At 47.1% G+C, this 20361-nt stretch overlaps 1 protein-coding gene across 2 annotated transcripts; it reads left to right on the forward strand.

Moving 5' to 3' along the window:
* Positions 1–3806: 3806 nt before the first annotated feature.
* Arl4d (ADP ribosylation factor like GTPase 4D) lies at positions 3807–6041 on the forward strand. 2 transcript variants are annotated; one of them, XM_008838132.3, is made up of 2 exons: positions 3807–3907; positions 4783–6041. In XM_008838132.3, exon 2 carries the CDS (start codon positions 4874–4876, stop codon positions 5474–5476), a length of 603 nt encoding a protein of 200 aa, XP_008836354.1. In that variant the 5' UTR covers positions 3807–3907; positions 4783–4873; the 3' UTR covers positions 5477–6041. The 2 variants fall into 2 exon arrangements, with proteins under 2 accessions (XP_008836354.1, XP_017654900.1); XM_017799411.1 differs by having other exon boundaries at positions 3813–3907; positions 4788–6041.
* Positions 6042–20361: the final 14320 nt, after the last annotated feature.

Below are 20361 nucleotides of genomic sequence, written 5' to 3' on the forward strand. Positions count from 1 at the left end.
CACCACACCTGGCTTAATATGTACATAATTAAAAGGAAATTTTAGTTATTAAAATTTTTATTTTTTATTTTATGTGTATTTCTATTTTTATTTTTTATTTTATGTGTATGTGTGTTTATGTGAATGTATGCCACATGTGTGTAGTACCTACAGAGACCAGAAGAAGGTGTCAAATCTCCTGGAGCAGGAATTACAAACAGTTGTGAGCCACTCTATGGGTGTTGGGAACCAAACTCAGGTCCTCTGGAAAAGCAGCAAAGACTCTTAACTGCTGAACCATCTTTCTAGTTCCTGTTTTGTTTTTTTTAATTTTTTAAAAAATTTTATAAAATTTTACTTTTGATTTGTGTGTGTGTGTGTGTGTGTGCCTATGCACAGAAGAGGGTGTTAGGTTAGATCTCCTGGAGCTGGAGAACTCAGGTTCTCCGGAAGAGCAGCTTTTAACTGCTGCCGAAAGTCCTGGGCTAGGATATATGTGTATATACATATACATATATACATACATACATACACACATATGTGTGTGTATGTATGTATGTATATATTATGACAGGCTCTCTCTAACCCCAGCTGGCCTGAAACTCCCTATGTAGACCAGACTGGTCTCGATCTCATAGAATCAACCTGCCACCACACCTGAGTTAGCTTGGGCTAGGATCTTGTCAAAGGAAGGGTTATAGAGGTAAGAATGGCCACTGATAGTAGAGAAGTCAACCAGGAGGGGGCGATGATGCAGTGACTGCAATTCCTGTTTCAAAAGGCACAGTGTGGAGATAGCTCAGTGGTAAAGGGCTTGGTATGCAAGCATGAGGACCTGAGTTTGGATCCTTAGCACCCAAGTAAAAGATGGGTGTCCCTATAATGCCAGTGCTGGAGAGGTAAGAGATAGGAGGGTGGGAAGGGGGGAGATGCAGTCTAGCTAGAGAGACCTTGTCTCAGGAAATTAAGGTGAAGAGCTATCAAGGAAGACACCTGATTTTGACCTCTGGTGTGTATGCATATGTTCGCATGACCATGTACAGGTATACACCACCATAGGTGTACGTGCACACACACACACAAATAAAAATAAAAATAAACTGAACATAATCCCAACACTCAGGAGGCAGAGACAGGCGGATCTCTGTGAGTTCAAGGCCGGCCTGGTTTACATAGTGAGGTCCAGGACAGCTGGGGCTACAGGGAGACCCTGTCTCAAAAAAAAAAAAAGACCAAAAAATAAATAAATAAATAAACTGAACAAAAGAGGGAATAGTTGGGGAAGCCCACCACCTAGTGCTATCAGGACAAGCCAGGCCCCTTCCTTTACCCCTCCTTAGACCCCCCCCCAACCTCCTTCCCATTTGTTCATCACACCTTCCCTGCAAACATGAAAGATAAAGGGTGGAGTGATGCTGTCAGTTTCATTTCCTTTATCAGATAAGTCACAATTTCCACCTTGGGTGTGAATCCCGGGAGAGACTGGAGAACTAATGAAGAAGCTTCAGAGATGGTTGAAGTCGCTGGATAACCTGTTTCATAGTCAACTGTAACCTTTGTTCAAAGCCAGGTTTGTTTGTACAGTTTCTAAGTGGGTGACCTTGGATAAGTCACCTAACCTTTCTGTACTTTATTTTTAGACAAACCGTATGTTATCCTGGGCTTGAGTTATGTTTTTTATTTTGTTTTGCAGTGTGAGATTGAATTTAAAGTCTCAAGTGTACTATATAAGGGATCTATCACTGAGCTATATCCTCAACTTCTCCACCTACCACGCATCCTGCTTCTCAATTTCTCTCCATTCTCTGTCTCTGTCATTATGGCTTTTTGAGACAGGATCTTCTATAGCCCAGGTTGGTCTCAAACTTGCCATGTAGCAGAGGATGATCTTAAACTCCTGGTCCTCCTGTTCCACCTCTGGAGTACTTGGATTACAGACTGGCATTACCACATCCAGCTTATCTGTTTGAGAGTCTCACTGTAGCTCTGGCTGTCCTAGAATCTGTCAGGTAGACCAGGCTGGCTTGGAACTTGTAGCAGTCCTCCTGCCTTTGTTTCCCCAGTGCTGGGGTCACAAGAATGAACCACCACACCTGGTCTATGTATTAAAAAAGGAAAAGTACATAACACTCTCAGACTGGAACCTGGCATGCAGGGGCCACTCTGTGGGGTACCCTGTGCTTCTCCATTCCCAACTTCACCATGCTCACTCAGTTCTGCCTCCGGGCATGGCCAATCCTTCATTCGGTCTTGGGGGATGACACAGAGGAATCTCCTAAGGTCTTGGTCCTAGACTAATTTAAGACCTCTAGGGATTTGGATGCTCCCTGAACTGCCAGGTAATCTAGGTGGCTGGTTCTGTGGCAGGGAGGGGACAAGAAGGTGGCAAGATGTGCTGGTGCTAAACAGATGGAAGCTTATTTATCAGCACCTGATTGCAGTGGATAGGCAGGAAAGGGCTCTGCCCTCCATTCCCAATCCCCTTTACACATAGGTTTTCAAAGGGTAATTCTGTTGTCCTTTTGTTTCACTACCTTTTATGACATCTCCTCCCCCTCAGGGTTGCCGACTGCAGCTACTAAGGATGGTGCGCTCCAGTCCTGTGCCTCTCCCATCTGGCTTTAAAAAGGACCAATGAACTAGAAACCTTTCCTGAAGCTGCCAGTTGACATGTTCTCTCTCCCTCCCACATGTCCCCATCTGATGATCTGTAAAAATCCAATATAGCCAGGCACTCTGGAGGGCAGAGGCAGGCAGATCTCTGTGAGATCTACGTAGTGAATTACAGGCTAGCTGGGGCTACAGAGAGACCTTGTCTCAAAAAGACCAAAAAATAAAATAAACCAAAAAAACAACCAATCTGTGTGCTTTCCCATACTGCCTTGCCTCCCAGCTCTCAGTCTTGTCACTCATTACAGATAAGTGCTTTGAGGCACCAACAACCCTAGATAGAACTCTGGCTTTTGCAGAGGCACAGTATGAAGCCAACAAGGGATTTATCTATTTACTTACTTATTGCAGTACTGGGGATAGAACCCAGAGGCTTGTGTGTTAAGAGCACTTACTGCTCTTCCAGAGGACGGGTATTCAGACCAACACTCAACACTCAACACTGGCGGCAAACAACCATTTATAACTCCAGTTCCAGGGGATCTAATGTCCTCTTCTCGCCTCCGCGGGCATTGCACACATGTGGTGCACATACATATATTGCAGGCAAAACACTAATACACATAAAATAAAAAACCTTTAAGAACAAACAAAATAGGTGTGTGGTACATAGCACTTGAGAGGTGGAGGCACGAGGATCTGGAGTTCAAGGTCAGCCTTGGCTATGTAACAAGTTCAAGGCCAGTCTGGCTTATGTGTGCCTGTCTTAACAAGAAGATAATGGGTTGAGCTTTTTGAATCAGGTGTATGAGGGTTCCAGACAAACACTAGTTTGAAAACTGAACGAGGAAAGATGTGAAAACTTGTCAGCGTCTCTAGACCCTTTGGTGGAGAGACAGTGCTGGTGGTAGCTCAGCCTGCGGTGGGTTCAGGATTAAGACACTCCTCTCTAGTCAGGCCCCGCCACGACGGTCCCTTTGGTCTCCTCCACTGCCCAGGCTTGAAGAATCCCTAGCTTCACTCCAAATAGTAAAATAAAGTAGAAATGATCAAATAAAGCGGTTCCGGCTTGAGCAAGCGTACCCTCCCTGAGCACCGGCGGCTGCAGCAGTAATGTGGGCTCCGGGCCACGCCCCCACCGACATGGGGCCGCCGATTGGCCTGCGCCTTGTGACGTCACGAGAGGGTTGGCTTTTTTTTTTTTTTTTTTTTTTAAGGCCGAGCCCAGAGCCCGCACCGCAGAATCGGCGGTGGCTAAAGGGCTGTATGTTGTTTTCCGGCGGCGTGGCTGGTCCTGGTGGCTCGGGGAGCGCGGAAGGTAAAGGGGAAGCGCGGAAGATAAAGGGGTGTTCCGGGGTGGAGAGACGCCCGCTCGCTGGGTCTGGAGAGCCAGGTCGGCGATCCGAGGGAGGCAAGGAGATTGTTGCAGGGCGGTGGGGATGCGCGTAGAGGGGCGTGGGAGCCGGACTCGGAGTCGGGTCTCAGCGCCTGGATCCTAGCTCTTAGTATGGGGTCACGGCCGACTCGCTCCTCACTGCGAGTATTCTGGTCTGGGGAATGGAAGTCACGGCGTCTGCTTCCACTCCACGAGGCGGGAGGAGGGACGCTGGGAACCGACCTTACTCTGGAATCTAGCTCGCACGATGCCGCAACCCCCGAGTGTCCTGGGACCTGAGGGTTTCTCTAGATCTCCAAGCCTCTCTCAAGGGCCCCTAGGGCGGGGGGAACGCCTGTGCTACAACCTGCAGCTACGTAAAAAAGAATAAAAGGGAAGGGGGCCGGCGAGATGGCTCGGCGGGTAAAGGTGCTTGCCACCAAGCGTGAGGACCCGAGTTCGATCCACGGGACCCACATGTTGAAAGGCTCAAACTGATTATCGGAAGTTGTTCCCTGACCTCCACAGGCTCACACACAAACACAAAACAAAGTTTTAAAAATATGTAAAAAGGCCGGGTAGGGTTGCCCAAGCCCTTAGTTACAGCACTCAGGAGGCGAAGGCACGCCCGGCTCAACATAGTAGGTTCCAGGCCAGCCCTGGCTCAAAACAAGGCAAAACAAAAAGTCAAAGGAGGTATTTAATCTTTTTTTTTTTTTTAAAGGAAATTTTAAAAGCGTTCTGATTTAGGAAAGGATCTCGAACTTACCAATTTCGTGTTTATTGCTAAACCGTTCCTTTTTCTTGACCTTTCCCAGTTCAGATAACCCAGCGTGCTACCTGCAGTCTGCCATTTCAAGGCCTCCTTTGAGATCTGTGCCTTAGTTCTGCCCAGCACCTTAGCTCACCATGGGGAATCATTTGACTGACATGGCGCCCACCCCCTCCTTTTTGCCCCACTTCCAAGCCCTGCACGTTGTGGTCATTGGGCTGGATTCGGCTGGAAAGACCTCCCTCCTTTACCGTCTCAAGTTCAAGGAGTTTGTTCAGAGCGTCCCCACCAAGGGCTTCAACATGGAGAAGATCCGGGTGCCTTTGGGGGGATCCCGTGGAATCACCTTCCAAGTGTGGGATGTTGGGGGTCAGGAGAAGCTGCGACCACTGTGGCGATCCTACACCCGCCGGACAGATGGACTGGTGTTTGTGGTGGACTCTACAGAGACTGAGCGGCTAGAGGAGGCCAAGGTGGAGCTCCACCGTATCAGCAGGGCCTCGGATAACCAGGGGGTGCCGGTGCTGGTGCTGGCCAACAAGCAGGACCAGCCCGGTGCTCTGAGCGCAGCCGAGGTGGAGAAGAGGCTGGCTGTCCGAGAGCTGGCAACTGCCACGCTGACCCATGTGCAGGGCTGCAGTGCTGTGGATGGGCTGGGCCTGCAGCCAGGCCTGGAGCGTCTGTACGAGATGATCCTTAAGAGGAAGAAGGCTGCCCGGGCAGGCAAGAAGAGACGGTGACCCAAGGCTGCCCCTTCCTACCTACTAGGGGTCAGTACACATGGATAGTCAGGCAGGGCATGTGACCCTTCAGCCTGGGTGCTGGACCTGTCCACCTCAAAGGACTGAGGAGCATGGGGGTCCTGTTTTGGTGCCACAAAGGGGGAGGGGATGGGAGAGGAGGTGTCTTTCAGCGCTCCATCTTCACCTCTAGAGTCATAGGGACTGCAAGACATCAGACTTAAATGTAAATGCTGACTCTACCTCGGCCCTGGCCCTCCTTTTCCTTCCGTTTTGTTTGGATTGTGTATTTTTTTTGGTCTGGGGAGGGTGTGTAGAAAGCTGTTTAGAGAATATTTGGGATGAATGAGAACCATCTCCACATTTGGGGGCGACCGCAGCTGCTCTTCTAGGAACTCAGTCACAGTAATCTTTATTGTTGTGTCTGTGTGGAAGTGCCAAGACTCCCTCCTCACATTTGTAGATCCACAGTACTTTTTATAAGCCGTGTATGTCCTCTGTATTATTATTAACTAATTTTTTTAGCATTTACCTGTAAGTTATTAAAGTTGGATGATTCTGGCTCTTTGGTGTTTTTCTCTTTATCTGGCTCCAGGGAGAGTTCAGGATTTGCATTGGGGGTGGGGGGTACAGTTTATCTTGAAACTGGATTAACAAAACAAGCACTCAAAAAAATTAGATTATGTACTTATGAGCTGGCTGAAAATTCTGGGGGGGGGGCAGTATTAAAGAACCCTTAAAGCAGCTGGGCATGGTGGCACAGGCACTTAATCTCAGTACTTGGGTGGCAGAGGCAGGTGGATTTCTCAGTTCAAGGCCAGCCTGGTCTATCTACATAATGAATTCCAGACTAGCTGGGGCAACAAGGAGACTCTGTCTCAAAAAGGACAAAAAAAGAAAAGAACCCTTAAAGCTATTATTGCCTGAGGGTTGTGGTTCCTGATCGTCCTCTCCTTATCCTCTGCCTCTTGCCCTTGAGAACTGCTGCTCCCCTAGGTCCTTGTCCATGGCAAGGTATATCTGCATCTCAGTCTGTCTGATAAGACCTTGAAGTGCAGTTCTGGCCTCAGCCCTCCTTCCCCAGTACTCAGGTTGGTCTGATTGAGGATGTGGTGAGAGTGGAAAGTCATTCCTCCTTGGCCTTAAGCCATCTCCAAGCTCAATCCTGCTGATGTAGCTCCTTGGCAGCAGCTGGTGCTGGGGAGATCTGAGTTAGCCTGGTGACTAAGCCTGAGTCTCCCATCTATGGGAACAGAAGCTATTCTCCCCAGAGGGGCAGCAGTAATGGCAGTCAACCATCCTCCCAGCCTCTGAGACAGGAGACAGGAGAACCAGCCACCAGCATTTGGGAGGTGGAGGCAGGAGGGACCAGGAATTCAAGGCCAGCCTCCTTTGCTCCATAGCTAGCTTGAGCCAGCTTTAGTGACATAAGACCCTATCTCAAAACAAATGGTGATAGAATAACATGCTTACATTGCCAGGGCCTTGAGTTCCTGCTCAGACTTCCAGGGGATCCCCCTCAGCTCAAGGCCAGCTGTGTCTGATAGCAGAACAATAAGATTCTCCTAATCTTTCTGGGTGGGAGTCCTGAGTAAAAGCCAAACACAATCTTTCTAGCCCCCTTCCCTTCCACTCACACCCTTTGTGCAAACATAGGATCCCCCAGAGCAGTTTCACAATCTTGTTCTGGGACCTGGTGAAGGGTAGGGATGGTTCTGGCAGCTCCTCATCTCTGGGGGGTGGGGCTGGGGTAGCTTCCTAAGGAACTTTGTTTTGCCAGAAGCTGAGGCTTATTGCTGAGTCTGAACTCATTTAGATTTGCCCCCCAACACTCCCCCATCACTGACAGGATGGGGGTGATTATGCATTGATCCGGAAGAGTGCCCAAGTGTGCGTCAGTGCTGGGGACTGCTTGAAGAGCTGCTGGCCTGGTTCTGCCAGGGACCTGTGCTACCTGGCTTCTCTGACATATCTGATTTATCTCTGTCAGTCCTCTGGAATAGAGTCCTGCAGCCTAGGGACAGTACCTGGCTGAGAAGGATATGGCCCGAAAAATTTTCCTGTTCTGGAAGATCTTTCCTCCCTACTTAAAACCTCCAAGTACATTTTTTCCTCTTCAGGTCACCTCTGGGATTGAGGCAGTACATTTAGGGAAAGATATGGGCAGAGGTGTACTTAGCCCATTTCAAGGGCTTTTTTGAGGTACCGGCTCCTGGTTCTGGCTCAACCAAACACCATTCCATCTATTTAGAGTCATAACTTTCTCTCTTATGCCCAAACCCCTGGGGGCAGATCAGGGATCATGGTATACAGGAGCCATGTGACTGTTCCAGACCCACATCCCTCAGGCCTGACTGTCCATGTGGTGGTGGTAGATGGTGAGGACTGGTGGACTATGAGAGGAGAAGCCAATTGCTTGACAGTGTGGTGAAAAAGAAGAGCACTCTGGGGAACTCTTAGTAGAAAGCCAGTTGTGTGGCTGGATGACCATTGGGAACTTTGGAATAATTCTGCCTTGGCCCATCAGTGGGAGCAGAGGGTTGGATTCAGGGAGAAGAGGGGGACACAGGCTCTCTCATTCTTCAGCTCTGCCCAGAGGATACTGCATTTTGAACACTGACAAAGGGAGGGTTGGAGGCAGGTGGTACCTTGTCCTAGTTTCCCTAGTAAGTAGAATTTCCTTAAGGCTCTGAGAAGGGCACCCAGGAGAGGGTCCCTGGGGGCAGGAGTGGTGGCTGAACTGAATGCTTCTGAAGGGAAACCTGTAGGCCCAGATTTGGGGCCTCCTTCTGACTCATCCTTCCTCCTACTGGCCACCCCTCTTCCTTGCACAAGTCTAAGTGTTAAATCCAGGCCAACCACGTTTTCTTGGCATGTCTTTCCTTCCTGGAACTTCTTATGGGGGAAGGATGGTAGTGGCCTTACTTTCCCATGCCTTCTCCAGGACTTCCTGGGCTCAAGGAACTGAAAGGAAAGAAGAGTGAAGTCCTTAAGGCCCAGAGTGGGCAGTGACTTGCCCAAGGACACACAGCTACTTCCTGGTACATCCAAGTCCTTGAGCCTAGGCAAGTACTTTGTACTCCCAGGGCAAGGGACAAGGGTTGGGGGATAGGGAACAAATCTGGCATCTCAGAGCTCTTGACTCCTTCCTCCATCTCTGCTGTTTCCCTCTCCTTGATTAGCTCAAGGACCAGCTGTTTGCTTCTCAACTCCTTCACTGGGGAGTGGGAGACCTTACTTATCTCTGAAGCCTGGTATAACTCTGCCCTCAAACTTGGCTAGAAAATTCACATCCTCCTTTCATGCTGACCAGGTATCACTAGAGTCTTTTCTGTGTGTGTGTGTGTGTGTGTGTGTGTGTGTGAGAGAGAGAGAGAGAGAGAGAGAGAGAGAGGCAGGGTCTCGCTATGCAGTCTTGGCTGGCCTGGAACTCTGTATATAAACCAGGCTAGTCTCGAACTCACAGAGATCCACCTGCCTCCTGAGTACTGGGGTGACTGGGATTAAGTTGTGTGCAAGATCACACCTGGTCTAGAGTTTTTCTTTAGGCAGACACCACCCAGCAAGTACAATCTGGTGGCAGAGGGGCGCTCTGAAATTAGCCCAATATGAACTCATAAACTTATTTAAAACATGAATTTTTTGGCTTAAAAAAATTTTTTTTGTAAATTTTTTTTTGTTTTTTTTCTTCAGAAATTGTTTAGATGGGGTGTGGTGGCACAGGCTTTTAAAGTCCCAGCACTGGAGAGGCAGAGGCAGATGATCTCTGTGAGACTGAAGCCAGCCTGGTCTACATACTGAGGCCAGCTGGAGCTACAGGGAGATCCATCTTTAAAAAAAAAAAAAAAAAAAGCCAGGTGTGGTGGTGCACGCCTTTAATCCCAGCACTCAGGAGGCAGAGGCAGGCGGATCTCTGTGAGTTCAAGGCCAGCCTGGTCTACATAGTGAGTTCCAGGACAGCTTGGCTACAGGGAGATCCTGTCTCAAAAAGACCAAAAAAAAGTTATTTAGCCAGGCATGATGGTTCAGGCCCGTAATTGTCAGGCTGAGGCAGAATTGCTGAGCATTCAATGCCAAACTGGATTGCAGTGGAATTAGTGAGTTCCAGGCCAGCCTGAGCTAGAATGAGATCCTTCTCAAAACAAACACAAATTATTTTGGTGCTGGGGATTGAACTTGGGATCTCCCACATGCTAAGCACACATTCTGCCACTTAGCTGTACTTCCTAAACAAAACAAAACAATGTTTACTGGCCAATTTTATTTGAGTTGACATCTTTATTGTGAAAGAAATCTAAATTAGAAAATGGAGACACCCCCTAATCTAAACTTCAGAGCTAAGTTTTGTGAACAAGCTTTTTTTTTGTTGTTGTTGTTTTGTTTTTTTGTCTTTTTGAGACAGGGTTTCCCTGTAGCCCCAGATGACCTGGAACTCACTATGTAGACCAGGCTGGCCTTGAACTCACAGACATCTACTTGCCTCTGCCTCCCAAGTCCTGGAACTAAAGGCATATGCCACCATACCCAGCGTGAACAAGTTTTTAATATAGTCTGTCAGATATTTTTTCTTTACATATGTAAAAAGTTATCCCTCTAACCACACACAAGATTATATAAGGTGTCCTGTTCAGGGTTGCTTTTTTCTTTTATGTTTCAGACATGAGTCACTGCTGGCATGTATGATTTTTCTCATTCTTTTTAGTAACTGCATGAAATTATGTGGATGTATCATCACTTATTAATGACATGTGAGTGAAACAAGAGCTGCCTTGCATATATTTCTTTGGTTTTTTTTTTTTTTGATCTTTTTGAGACCAGGGTCTCCCTGTAGCCCCAGCTGTCCTGGAACTCACTGTGTGGACCAAGCTGGCCTTAAACACACAGAGATCTGCCTGCCTCTGCCTCCCGAGTACTGGGATTAAAGGTGTGCGCCACCATACCTGCTTGCATATATTTCTTTTATACTTGGGAAAAGTTACTTGTGTCAAAGGGAATATGTGGACTAGAGAGATGGCTTAGCAGGTAAAAGTGACTGCCACCAAGCCTGATAACCACCCACAGACTGTGTTGTATCCTTCTTTAGAACAGGTAAGAAATAAAATCCCTGGAGCCGGAGAGATGGCTTAGCGGTTAAGAACACTGGTTGTTCTTGCAGAAGACCCCCGTTTGAATCCCAGCACCCACATGGCAGCTAACAACTGTCTGTAACTCCAGTTCCAGGGGGTCCGACAGCCACTTCTGTCCTCCATGGGCATTGCACGACACGGATGCACTTACCTACGTGCAGGCAACACTCGCATACACATAATATAAAAATAATAAAATATTTTTTTAAAAAATTAAATCTTCAGTAACTTGGTAGAAGATTTGCTTGGGTGGAGAGCAAGCTCAGGAGCTGCCTGGCTGGTAGTGGAGGCAGGCAGATGGCAAGGACTCCCTAGCACCCAGCCTCTGTCACAGACGTCAGGCAGAGTAGGCGAAGCAAGCCCTGAAATAAATTCTGGGGGAGACTTGGCTCAGGGAGGGAATGAGCCGGAGACTAGGAATCCTTGCTCTGAAGCAAAGAGGGAAAAGAAATCTTCAGCCCCAAAGAGGGCCTTGGAGGTTCTGGAACACCCCCAGGTTATCCCTGACTCCTTGGGTGGGGATCCCTACCAGTTGCCATAACACAAGGACTCTGGAAACAGGAAGCAAAGCCTGAAGGGTCTGGTTTCCTGTGTGCTCTGGGTTGTTTAGGGCCTGGCCTCTGGCTCATTTAAGCCTCTGTGTTAATCCTGGCACACAGGTAGGGTGAAGTGGGAAGGTGGAGAGGGCTTATCTCCTTCACACCCTGCATGCCCTTCATAGTCAATCCAGGTACAAAGTCTCTTGGAGGAAGGGAGAAGTAACAGCTGTTTGAAAAGCTTGTTGAAGGCATGTACCACCATGCCCAGCTTCTTCTTTTTTTTTTTGACATGGTCTAATGTAGGCCAGGCTGGCTTTGAACTTGCTATGTAGCCCAAGATAGCCTTGTACTCCTTATCCTCCCTCAGTCTCTCATGTGCTGGGATTATAGGCGTGAACCACTCTGCCCATCTTGAACCTAATATAGGTAGGGGTTTTGTTGTTGTGTTTAGTTTTGTTTTTGTGGTGCTAGGAGTTGAACCCAGGTCCTCATGGATGCTAGGCAAATACTCTTAGCACTGACCTGCATTAGAGCTCCTGGTTCCCTTTGCAGTAATCAACAAGAAGTAGAAGTAGGTGCAGGAGCTTGGAACATCTCTCTCTCCCATCTTATCACCCTATGAAATGACTTAAGTTTTGTGTTAAGCTTGTTTACCTTTTAGACTAGGACCTTGTCTGTTTGGTTCACTTCTCCATCCCCAGGCACGTGTTCAAGACTTATCTCTGAGACACTCTGTTCCCTCAAGGGCTAGAAGGTGGGGGTGGAGTGAGTAGTTTTAGTTTATAAATGCTGACAGGAAAAACAGCCATCTAGTCAAATTGAAGTGCTTATCTGGAAAGGCTTCCTGAAGGAGGAGAAGTGAAGAAGACACCAGAAGAAAGCCCCCAGATTAAGGAGGGACTCCATCAGCCTGGACCAGCAACACATCCTGACCCTGCCTGCTGTTCTGGAGGAAAGGCCTGAGTGTGAAGGTTAATAAACAGTTCGTTCCTCCCTTCCCGGTGGTTACCTGGCCTGGAACACTCCCCAGAGGCTGTCCCAATTCCCTTCCTCCAGCTCCTCCCACTGTCACCTGAGGACATTCAAGCTCTATGACATTCCCGAGATGCCCTGTCCTCTTCTGCCACCTTAGAGTGGTTGGGTGAAGGGCAGGTGTCCTAGAAGGGACTCCCAAGTCTAGACCTGGGTTGTCCATCATGGCAGTCACTATCTTGGGCTGGCAAGTGAGCACAGAGAATGTGGCTGTGAAATGAAACACGTGTGCAAAATACACTCTACATTAATCACATGTTGTTGAAATGATAGTCTTTTGTTTTATTGAGTTAAATAAAGTACATTATTAGGGCTGGCAAAGGTAAGGTGGCTCATCGGGTAAAGGTGGCTGCTTCTAAGCCCAAGGTCCTGAGCTTGATATATGGGACCTGCATGGAAGAGGGAGAGAACTGACTCCTTTAGGTTGTCTTTTCATGTCCAAGCGAGGACATACACAGACACACACACACACACACACACACACACACACACACACACAGAGAGAGAGAGAGAGAGAGAGAGAGAGAGAGAGAAAATAAAGATGTTATTTTAATAATTTCAAAATACATTTTTGAAGTTAGTTTCATCTGGTGGCCGAGCTGTGCACAGCTGTAATTGCAGTACTCAGGAGGTGGAGGTAGGAGGATTGAGAGTTCAAGGTTAGGAGGGCATGCTAGCTCACTGTAGGCCAGCCTGGTCTATATAGGGAGTGAAAGATGTAGTGTTCATTCTTTTTACTGAAATCAGAGGAGAAACAGGTCCAAACTGTAGCAGTCCAGAAGGGTAGATTATAGGAAGGTCCTCTGGGCAGGAAAAACTGAAAAACCAGAAAGATCAGCCTGTTCCCCTTTCTGGAAAGCTCTCAGGATATGAGAAGCCTTTGTAAATCTTGAATTATCTTAATATATCAGCAAACTGCTCCTCCCTCACCCAAACCTACTTACTTAGCTAATGATCTTCCTAGCTTCTTTCAGACATTTCAACTCTGCACACATTTTTTTGTCTTTTTGAGACAGGGTCTCCCTGTAGCACAAGCTGGCCTGGAACTCACTATGTAGACCAGGCTGGCCTTGAACTCACAGGGATCCACCTGCCTCTGCATCCCGAGTGCTGGGAATAAAGGCATGCGGCCACCACACCCCCGGCCTTCACAGAAAATTCTTAACATTATTTTACCCAACAGACTCTGATCTTTCATCAGACTGCTGAAACAGCAGCCACAGTATTGACAGACTGGGGTTTTATCACCCTGACCTTCACCCTCAAAGGTACTGGAGAGGTGGAAAGGCTCAGGAAGGCTGTTCTGAGGAGGACGATGCCATCTGGGTGTTTGGATCATCCACAGACAGGATTATCTGTCCCTGATTTTGCACATACATAAGCAGGTAGCTTATATGCAGGTGGGATGTAGGGAGCTGAGCCATGTTAAGATGTCTGTGTGTGGGCTGGAGAGATGGCTCAGGGGTTAAAAGCACTGGTTGCTCTTGCAAAGGACCCAAGTTCGGTTCCCAGCACCCACATGGCAGCTACCAATCATCTGTAACTCCAGTTCCAGGGGACTCCAATGCTCTCTTCTGACCTCAGGCATTGCATGACATGGGTACACTTACATACATGCAGGCAATATATTCGTACACATAAAATAAAATTAATAAATAAAAATTTTAAGATGTTTGTGTGTGTAGGGTACAGAGGGCAGTCCTACAACAAACTCCCCACCCATTTATATGCCATCCAGAGTGTTCAATCACTCTGTCAATCGATCACATAGAATCTGAATGCTATTTAGCACTGGGAGTTGATACATCATTCCCGTTAGAAATAAAATCTGAATCCAAGGACCCCACCAGTACCACACAAAGAACACATAGACAGAATGAAAGAGACTGGGCAAGGCAGCTTTTACTTTTGCAAAAGCATACATTGCCTCATTCAGGTAGGAAGAAAGCATAGCGAGCAGGAAATTTGATAGGTTTTTATCCTAAGGTAAGAGTTTGGTATCTTTTCCCCAGGGACTGGGGTCCAACCTCAGTCTTTTCCTTGGCAAAAGGAAATGAAGGAAAGAAGATCTGTGTCCCCACTCCAGTGCCATCAAGTTCTGGAAAGGCAACAGGGCCTTTGCTTAACAAAAGTTTTGCAAGGTACAGAGATTACAAAATAGAATTACAAAGGCTACATTCCTGGGATCATTCTTTTAAAAAGAAAGATTTGAATTCTCTGTAATTCTTTCCCTCAATAGCCATGGGAAATAGTGTGCTTTGTATACCAAGAAGTGTCTTGGGGGCTAGAGGTTTAGTTTAGTAGACACAAGGTTATAGGTTCTCTCCCAGCACCATAGATGAGAAAAAAGTAAAAGAAGTGCCTTAGATCTGGGTACTTCTGGGAAGAGACCTGGTTGATAGAACAGCAGACTCTCAGGAGAAAGTGAGGAAAACAGGATGGGACACAGCAATCCCACCTCACAGCCAAGTAACGGTAGTACATACCTGTAACAGAGGACAAAGAGGAGGCAGACAAGGAGTAGAAAACAGATGAGCATGCCGGTAATCTCAGTGCTTGGAAAGCTGAGGCAGGAGGATTGCTATGAGTTCAGGGTCAATCTGGGCTACATAGTGAGTGCAAGGCCAGCTTGGGCAACATAGTGAGACTGTGTTTCAAAAAAACCAAGAGAAGGGCTGGAGAGATGGCTTAGCGATTACGAGTACTGGCTGTTCTTCTAGAGGATCTGGGTTTGTTTCCCAGCACCCACATAGTGACTCATAACTGTCCATAACTCCAGGTCCAGAGGATCAGATGCCCTCTTCTGGCCTCTGCAGGCATTGCATGGCATGGGTGCACTTACATACAAGCAGGCACAACACTCATACACATAAAAATAAATTTAAAAAATTTTTGAAAAAAAAAAAAATAAAAACCAAGAGAAGGGCCGGGTGCGGTGGTGCATGCCTTTAATCTCAGCACTCAGGAGGCAGAGGCAGGCAGATCTCTATGAGTTCCTGTCTCAAAAAAACTAAAAAAAAAAAAAAAAAAAGAAAAGAAATCAACAACAGCAACAAAAATCCCAGAAATTCGGGCATGGTAGTACATGCCTTTAATCCCAGCACTTGTGAGGCAGAAGCAAGGGGGTTTCTGAGTTCCAGGTCAGCCCTGTCTACATTAGTGTATGTCTCAAATAAACAAACAAACCAAAATCACAGAAGCTGGCTAAGGTGACACATGTCTGTAGTCCCAGTGCTCAGGAGGTAGAGACAGGAGGATCAGGAGTTCAAGGCAAACTTCAGTTTCATGTGGATTTAAGGCCAACCTGGGCTACGTGAGACCCTGTTTCAAAGAAAAGGAAAAGTAAGTAAATAAATAAACATGAGACAAAGCTGAAGGTCTGTGAAATGGCTCATCCTGGAAAGGCACTTGCCACCCTGAGTTTGATACTCAGGATCCACATGGTAGGAAAGAACCAACTCCTACAAGTAGTCCTTGAACTTCGACAGGCATGGGCACACACACACACACACACACACACACACACACACACACACTAAAATATAAAAAAATAAAATAAAGCTGAGCATGGGAGGGACAAGCTAATAATCCCAGCACTTGGGTGGTCGAGGCAGGAAGATTAGGAGTTCATGGTACTCAGCTATATTGAGTTTGAGGATAACCTGGGCTACAATGAGACCCTGTCTCATGGGTATTTACATGCACACACTCCCTTCCACAGGAGGAAGACTGATCTTTTATGCCCCTATCATCAGGTAACTGGCTGCTGGTTGCTCTGAGTGCCCCTCTAGGCCAAGGGCAAATGTCCAGAGAGGAAGAGCCCTTGGCAGCAGACATTCCACTCAGTCCAGGGGATCTAGGTGGAGCATCAAAGGCATCCACACAGGACATAGCTGGAGAAGCAAACTGACCCAGGCAAGGCCTAGTCCTGATTGCTATCCACATGTGGCAATCCATTTCTCTCTGTACTCTCACTCTCTGCCTGGCTTCAGCCCTCTTCTGTCCTGTGCCACCTTGTTCTACCCTCTAGCATCTCCCCTGCACTCCAGCCCACCCCTAACCCTGGTCCCTGCCTTTGATCTTGCCTTGTCTCTCTTGAGGCTTATCTGGAAGCCAAGATGAATTCCTGAGCTTCTTTGACTGCAGAAAAGGATTTGGGGTTCTGGAGTCTTCCCTGCAGCTGTCTCCTCAGTGGGGCCTGGAGCACCAGGGCAGAAGTCTTTAGTAACCCAGGGAACACCTGACACTAATCCCTTCTCTAAGGTTTTCTGTTTATTGGGTGTATCCAGTCCTACTTCCTGTCACAGAGAAAGGACAGTTCAGGAGCAATTCACCCTCAAGGCCTGACTTCTACTTAGACAGCACAGGATACATTCCCTGGAAGGGGAAGGGTGGGTCTGGCCTGGTTTCCTTTGAAACTTCAGATCAGTAAAGACACCTCCTTTCCCTGTCTTTTCCTTGTCTCCACCCAAAGCCCAGCTGGTGGGAGAGCCAAAGAGATGATTATTCAGTGGGGGTGGGGGGTGGACTGACCTCTGAACCCTGCTTTTCTTCTGGCAATAGCTCAATTTGTAGAGATGCCAGAACCTGGAGGCAAAATGCAAGGGAGGAAAGAACATTCTTTGAGGGCACTTGGCTTACACAGAGATGATATTGTTCTTCATATCCTCTGCCTCGCTTTGTCACTAGCACATACCTGTCCTATGGCACACACAGACACAGACACAGACACAGACACAGACACAGACACAGACACAGACACACACACACAGGTGCTGAAACCAGAGCAGCTGGCTCCTGGGAGGGTGAGGAAAAAGCTCTGGACAGATGTGGGTGGCTACATACTTGTCCTTCTGGGAGGTGACACTTCCACACACCTCCACAGGTTTCATGTGAGCCTCACCCCAGCTTTGGCCTAATGCTGTCAGGGTGGGCAGCAGGGATGGAGGAGTTGAGCTGGCCCAGGGCCAGCAGAGAGAGTCTTAGCTGGACCTGGATGGTACAAGCAAACCAATTCTACCAAGAACCAAATCTGGGTGAAACTCAGTTCAGAGCCTAGCGGTGGGCTTTGGGGTAGATTGCTGGATGATCATCCCCCACGGGTGAATGAAAGAGGTGCCCCAGAGACCTGTTGGGGCTCAGAGGGAGCCATCCTTCCTAATGAACTGTCTGAAAGCTCAGTGTGGGCCTAGGATAAAGCTTAGGGTCTGGGCTGGAGAAAATGACCACAGCAATCCAAACTGGCATCTCTGAATCAGGAGAAGGGACTGCCTGACTGAATGTGTCACTCCATTAGGCTGGGGCTGGGGCTGTAATTGCTGTAATTCGTTGATGAATGCAATTTGCAGCTGGTTTCTCTCTGTGTGACAGGCCTGTTAGAGCTGCCAAAGGATATGGGCGCTGAATATTGTTTCCAGCTCCTTCTGGTTTCTTTTCAGCATCTGTCCCACAACAAAATGGGGGGGGGGCAGCAGTTAGTTAAGTCTCCACTTACCCACTTACCCCTGGACATAGAATTTCAGAACAAGAGGTATTAAAGTAGAGAATGAGAAGGGCATCAAATGAAGGATGCCTTATTAGTCAATTAATCAATCAATTAAATAATTTGGTACAAGTTCTCTTTATGTTACCCTGGTTGGCATGGAATTTGCTATACAGAATAAGCTGGCCTCAACTTTGTAAATTTGTGATCCTCCTGCCCCTGTTTCCCATGTGCTGGGATTATAGGCATGTGTCACAATCCTGGTGCATGTGTAATTTTTTTAAATTTTATTTTTTTATTTGGTGTGTATAAGTGTTTTTGCCTGCATGTATGTAAGTGCATCCATATTGTGAAATGTCTGCAGAGGCCAGAAGAGGGAGTCAGATCCCCTGGAACTGGCGTTAAGGATAGTTGTTAGCTGCCATGTGGGTGCTAGGAATTGAACCTGGGTCTTCTGCAAGAGTAGCCAGTGGTCTTAACTATGGAGCCATCTCTCTAGTCCCTCTGGTTTCTGTTGTTGTTGCTGGTGGTGGTGGTATGTGTGTTTTGTTTGTACACAGTAATCTGTAGCCCAGGTTGATCTTGAACTGTGTATCCAAGAATGACCTTGAATTTCTGATCTTACTGCCTCTACCTCTCAAATGCCAGGATCATAGATGTATGTCACTATACTTGGTCTGTTTGTTTTAACCAGGTCTCTTGTAGTCCAGGTTAAAGAGGAGGATGACCTTGAGTTTCTGATTCTTCTGCCTCTACTTCCTGAGTGCTGGGATTACAGGCCCATGCCACCACACCCCATTTTATGTGGTGCTAAGGATTGCACCCAGGGCCTCAGGCATCCTAGGCATACAGTACACCAACTGAACCACATCCCAAGACCCTTGTGTTTTGTTTGGTTTGGTTTGGTTTTTAGAAAACAGGGTGTTACTCTGTAGCCCAGGTTAGCCTTGAACTCATGGCAATCCTTTTGCCTCAGCCTCCCAAGTGCTGGGGTTCTAGGCTTGAGCCACCATGCCTGGCCGAAGGATACTGTTTTGTAGGTTTGTCTGGATGCTGTAGGTTTGAAAACTCTACCCATGTAGAGTTTTCATTTCATTTAGAATCTTCTTGCTTAGTTTAGAACTTCTTTTCTTCCAGTGCTAGGGATCCAACCCATGGCCTTGTGCCTGCTAGCCAAGCATTCTGTCTCTAAACTGAACTCCCAGCCTGTGTTAGGAATGTCTAAATGCTCTATAGGAAGGAAGACTTTTAAGCCAGAAATACTTCTATTTTACAGTCTTCTGTTTCTGTTACCAGACAAAGGGGGAAAAATGAAGTCGAGGATAGAAAGGAGAGGAAAAAAATCAGCTTCCCACAGACGTGATTTTAATTTCACAAGATTGTAGAGACACTAGAGAATGTTTAGTTCAAAGGCTTTTAAACTCTCTGGCTTCCCTCTGTCTTAGTGGCCTACCTGTCATGTCTGTGAGGTTCTATTAGAGTGGCCGATTTCTACTGGTTTGTCCCATTTTAGCAGCAAAAGTCCTGTATCCCCCAAAATTCCTGAAGCCTGGGCACATGGGCACAGCTGGTGACTGGTTGCCCTAAGTTCAATAAAGCATAGTTTAAAACCCACTGATAAGAACCTGTAGAATGGCCAGGTGTGGTGGCACATGCCTTTAATTCCAGCACTTGGGAGGCAGAGACAGGCGGATCTCTGTGAGTTCAAGGCTAGTCAGGTCTACATAGTGCGTTCCAGGCCAGGGGCTACAGGGAAACCCTGTCTCAAAAAGACTGAAAAAAAAAAAAAAAGAACCTGTAGATTTGACTCAGTGGTTAAGAGCACTGGCTGCTCTCGCAAAGGATTCAGGATTTCCCACCACCCACATGGTGGCTAACAACCATTCATAAATTCTAGGGGATCCAACACCCTCTTCTGACTTCCACAGGCATTGCATGACATGGATGTACCTACCTACATGCAAGTAATACACTCATACATATAAACTAAAAATAATAAGTAAATAAAATATTTTTTAAAAAGAACATGTGGATGAACTAGGGAGGCTGAGGTAGGTGGATCTCTGAGCTTGAGGTCAGCCTGGTCTACATAGAGAGTTCCAGGCCAGCCAAGGCTACATAGTGAGATCCTGTCTCAGACAAACCAATGAAAAAATAGACAAGCTTATGAATGAAGATGCTTCTAGGCTGTGAGCATTGTGGGGAATATTTGATGGAGTCCCATAGTAAGTAATCATGCCCAGGAGTGGCCTGTGCTTGAATTCATATGCTAGGCAAGTATTCTATCACTGAGCAATTTCCTTAGCTATTGATTGACTGATTGATTGGAGTTGAGGACCAAACCAGAGCCTAACACTTACTAAGAGCTCTACCACTGAATTAAACCCCCAACTTTCATTTTTATATTTTGGCAGTACTGGGGATCGAACCTAGAGTCTCATGCATTTGAGGCAAGAGCTCTACTACTGGGCTACAGCCCTAGCCCTCTCATTCTTTTAAAGTCTCGTCTCTTTTTCTTCATTTAGTCAAGATTATTGGTTCTATCTCCTACTTATATTCATACCCCTTGTCAGTGCTGGTATAGAACAGGTACTCAATAATGATGGATGGATTGGAAGATACATAGACAGATAGATAGAAAGATGAGGGGCTGGAGAGACGGCTCAGCAGTTAAGAGCACCAGCTGCTCTTGCAAAAGACCTGGGT

The sequence above is a fragment of the Nannospalax galili genome, unplaced genomic scaffold (genome assembly GCF_000622305.1).
Source record: "Nannospalax galili isolate Female #2095 unplaced genomic scaffold, S.galili_v1.0 scaffold95, whole genome shotgun sequence".
In the NCBI taxonomy this organism is placed as follows: Eukaryota; Metazoa; Chordata; class Mammalia; order Rodentia; family Spalacidae; genus Nannospalax; species Nannospalax galili.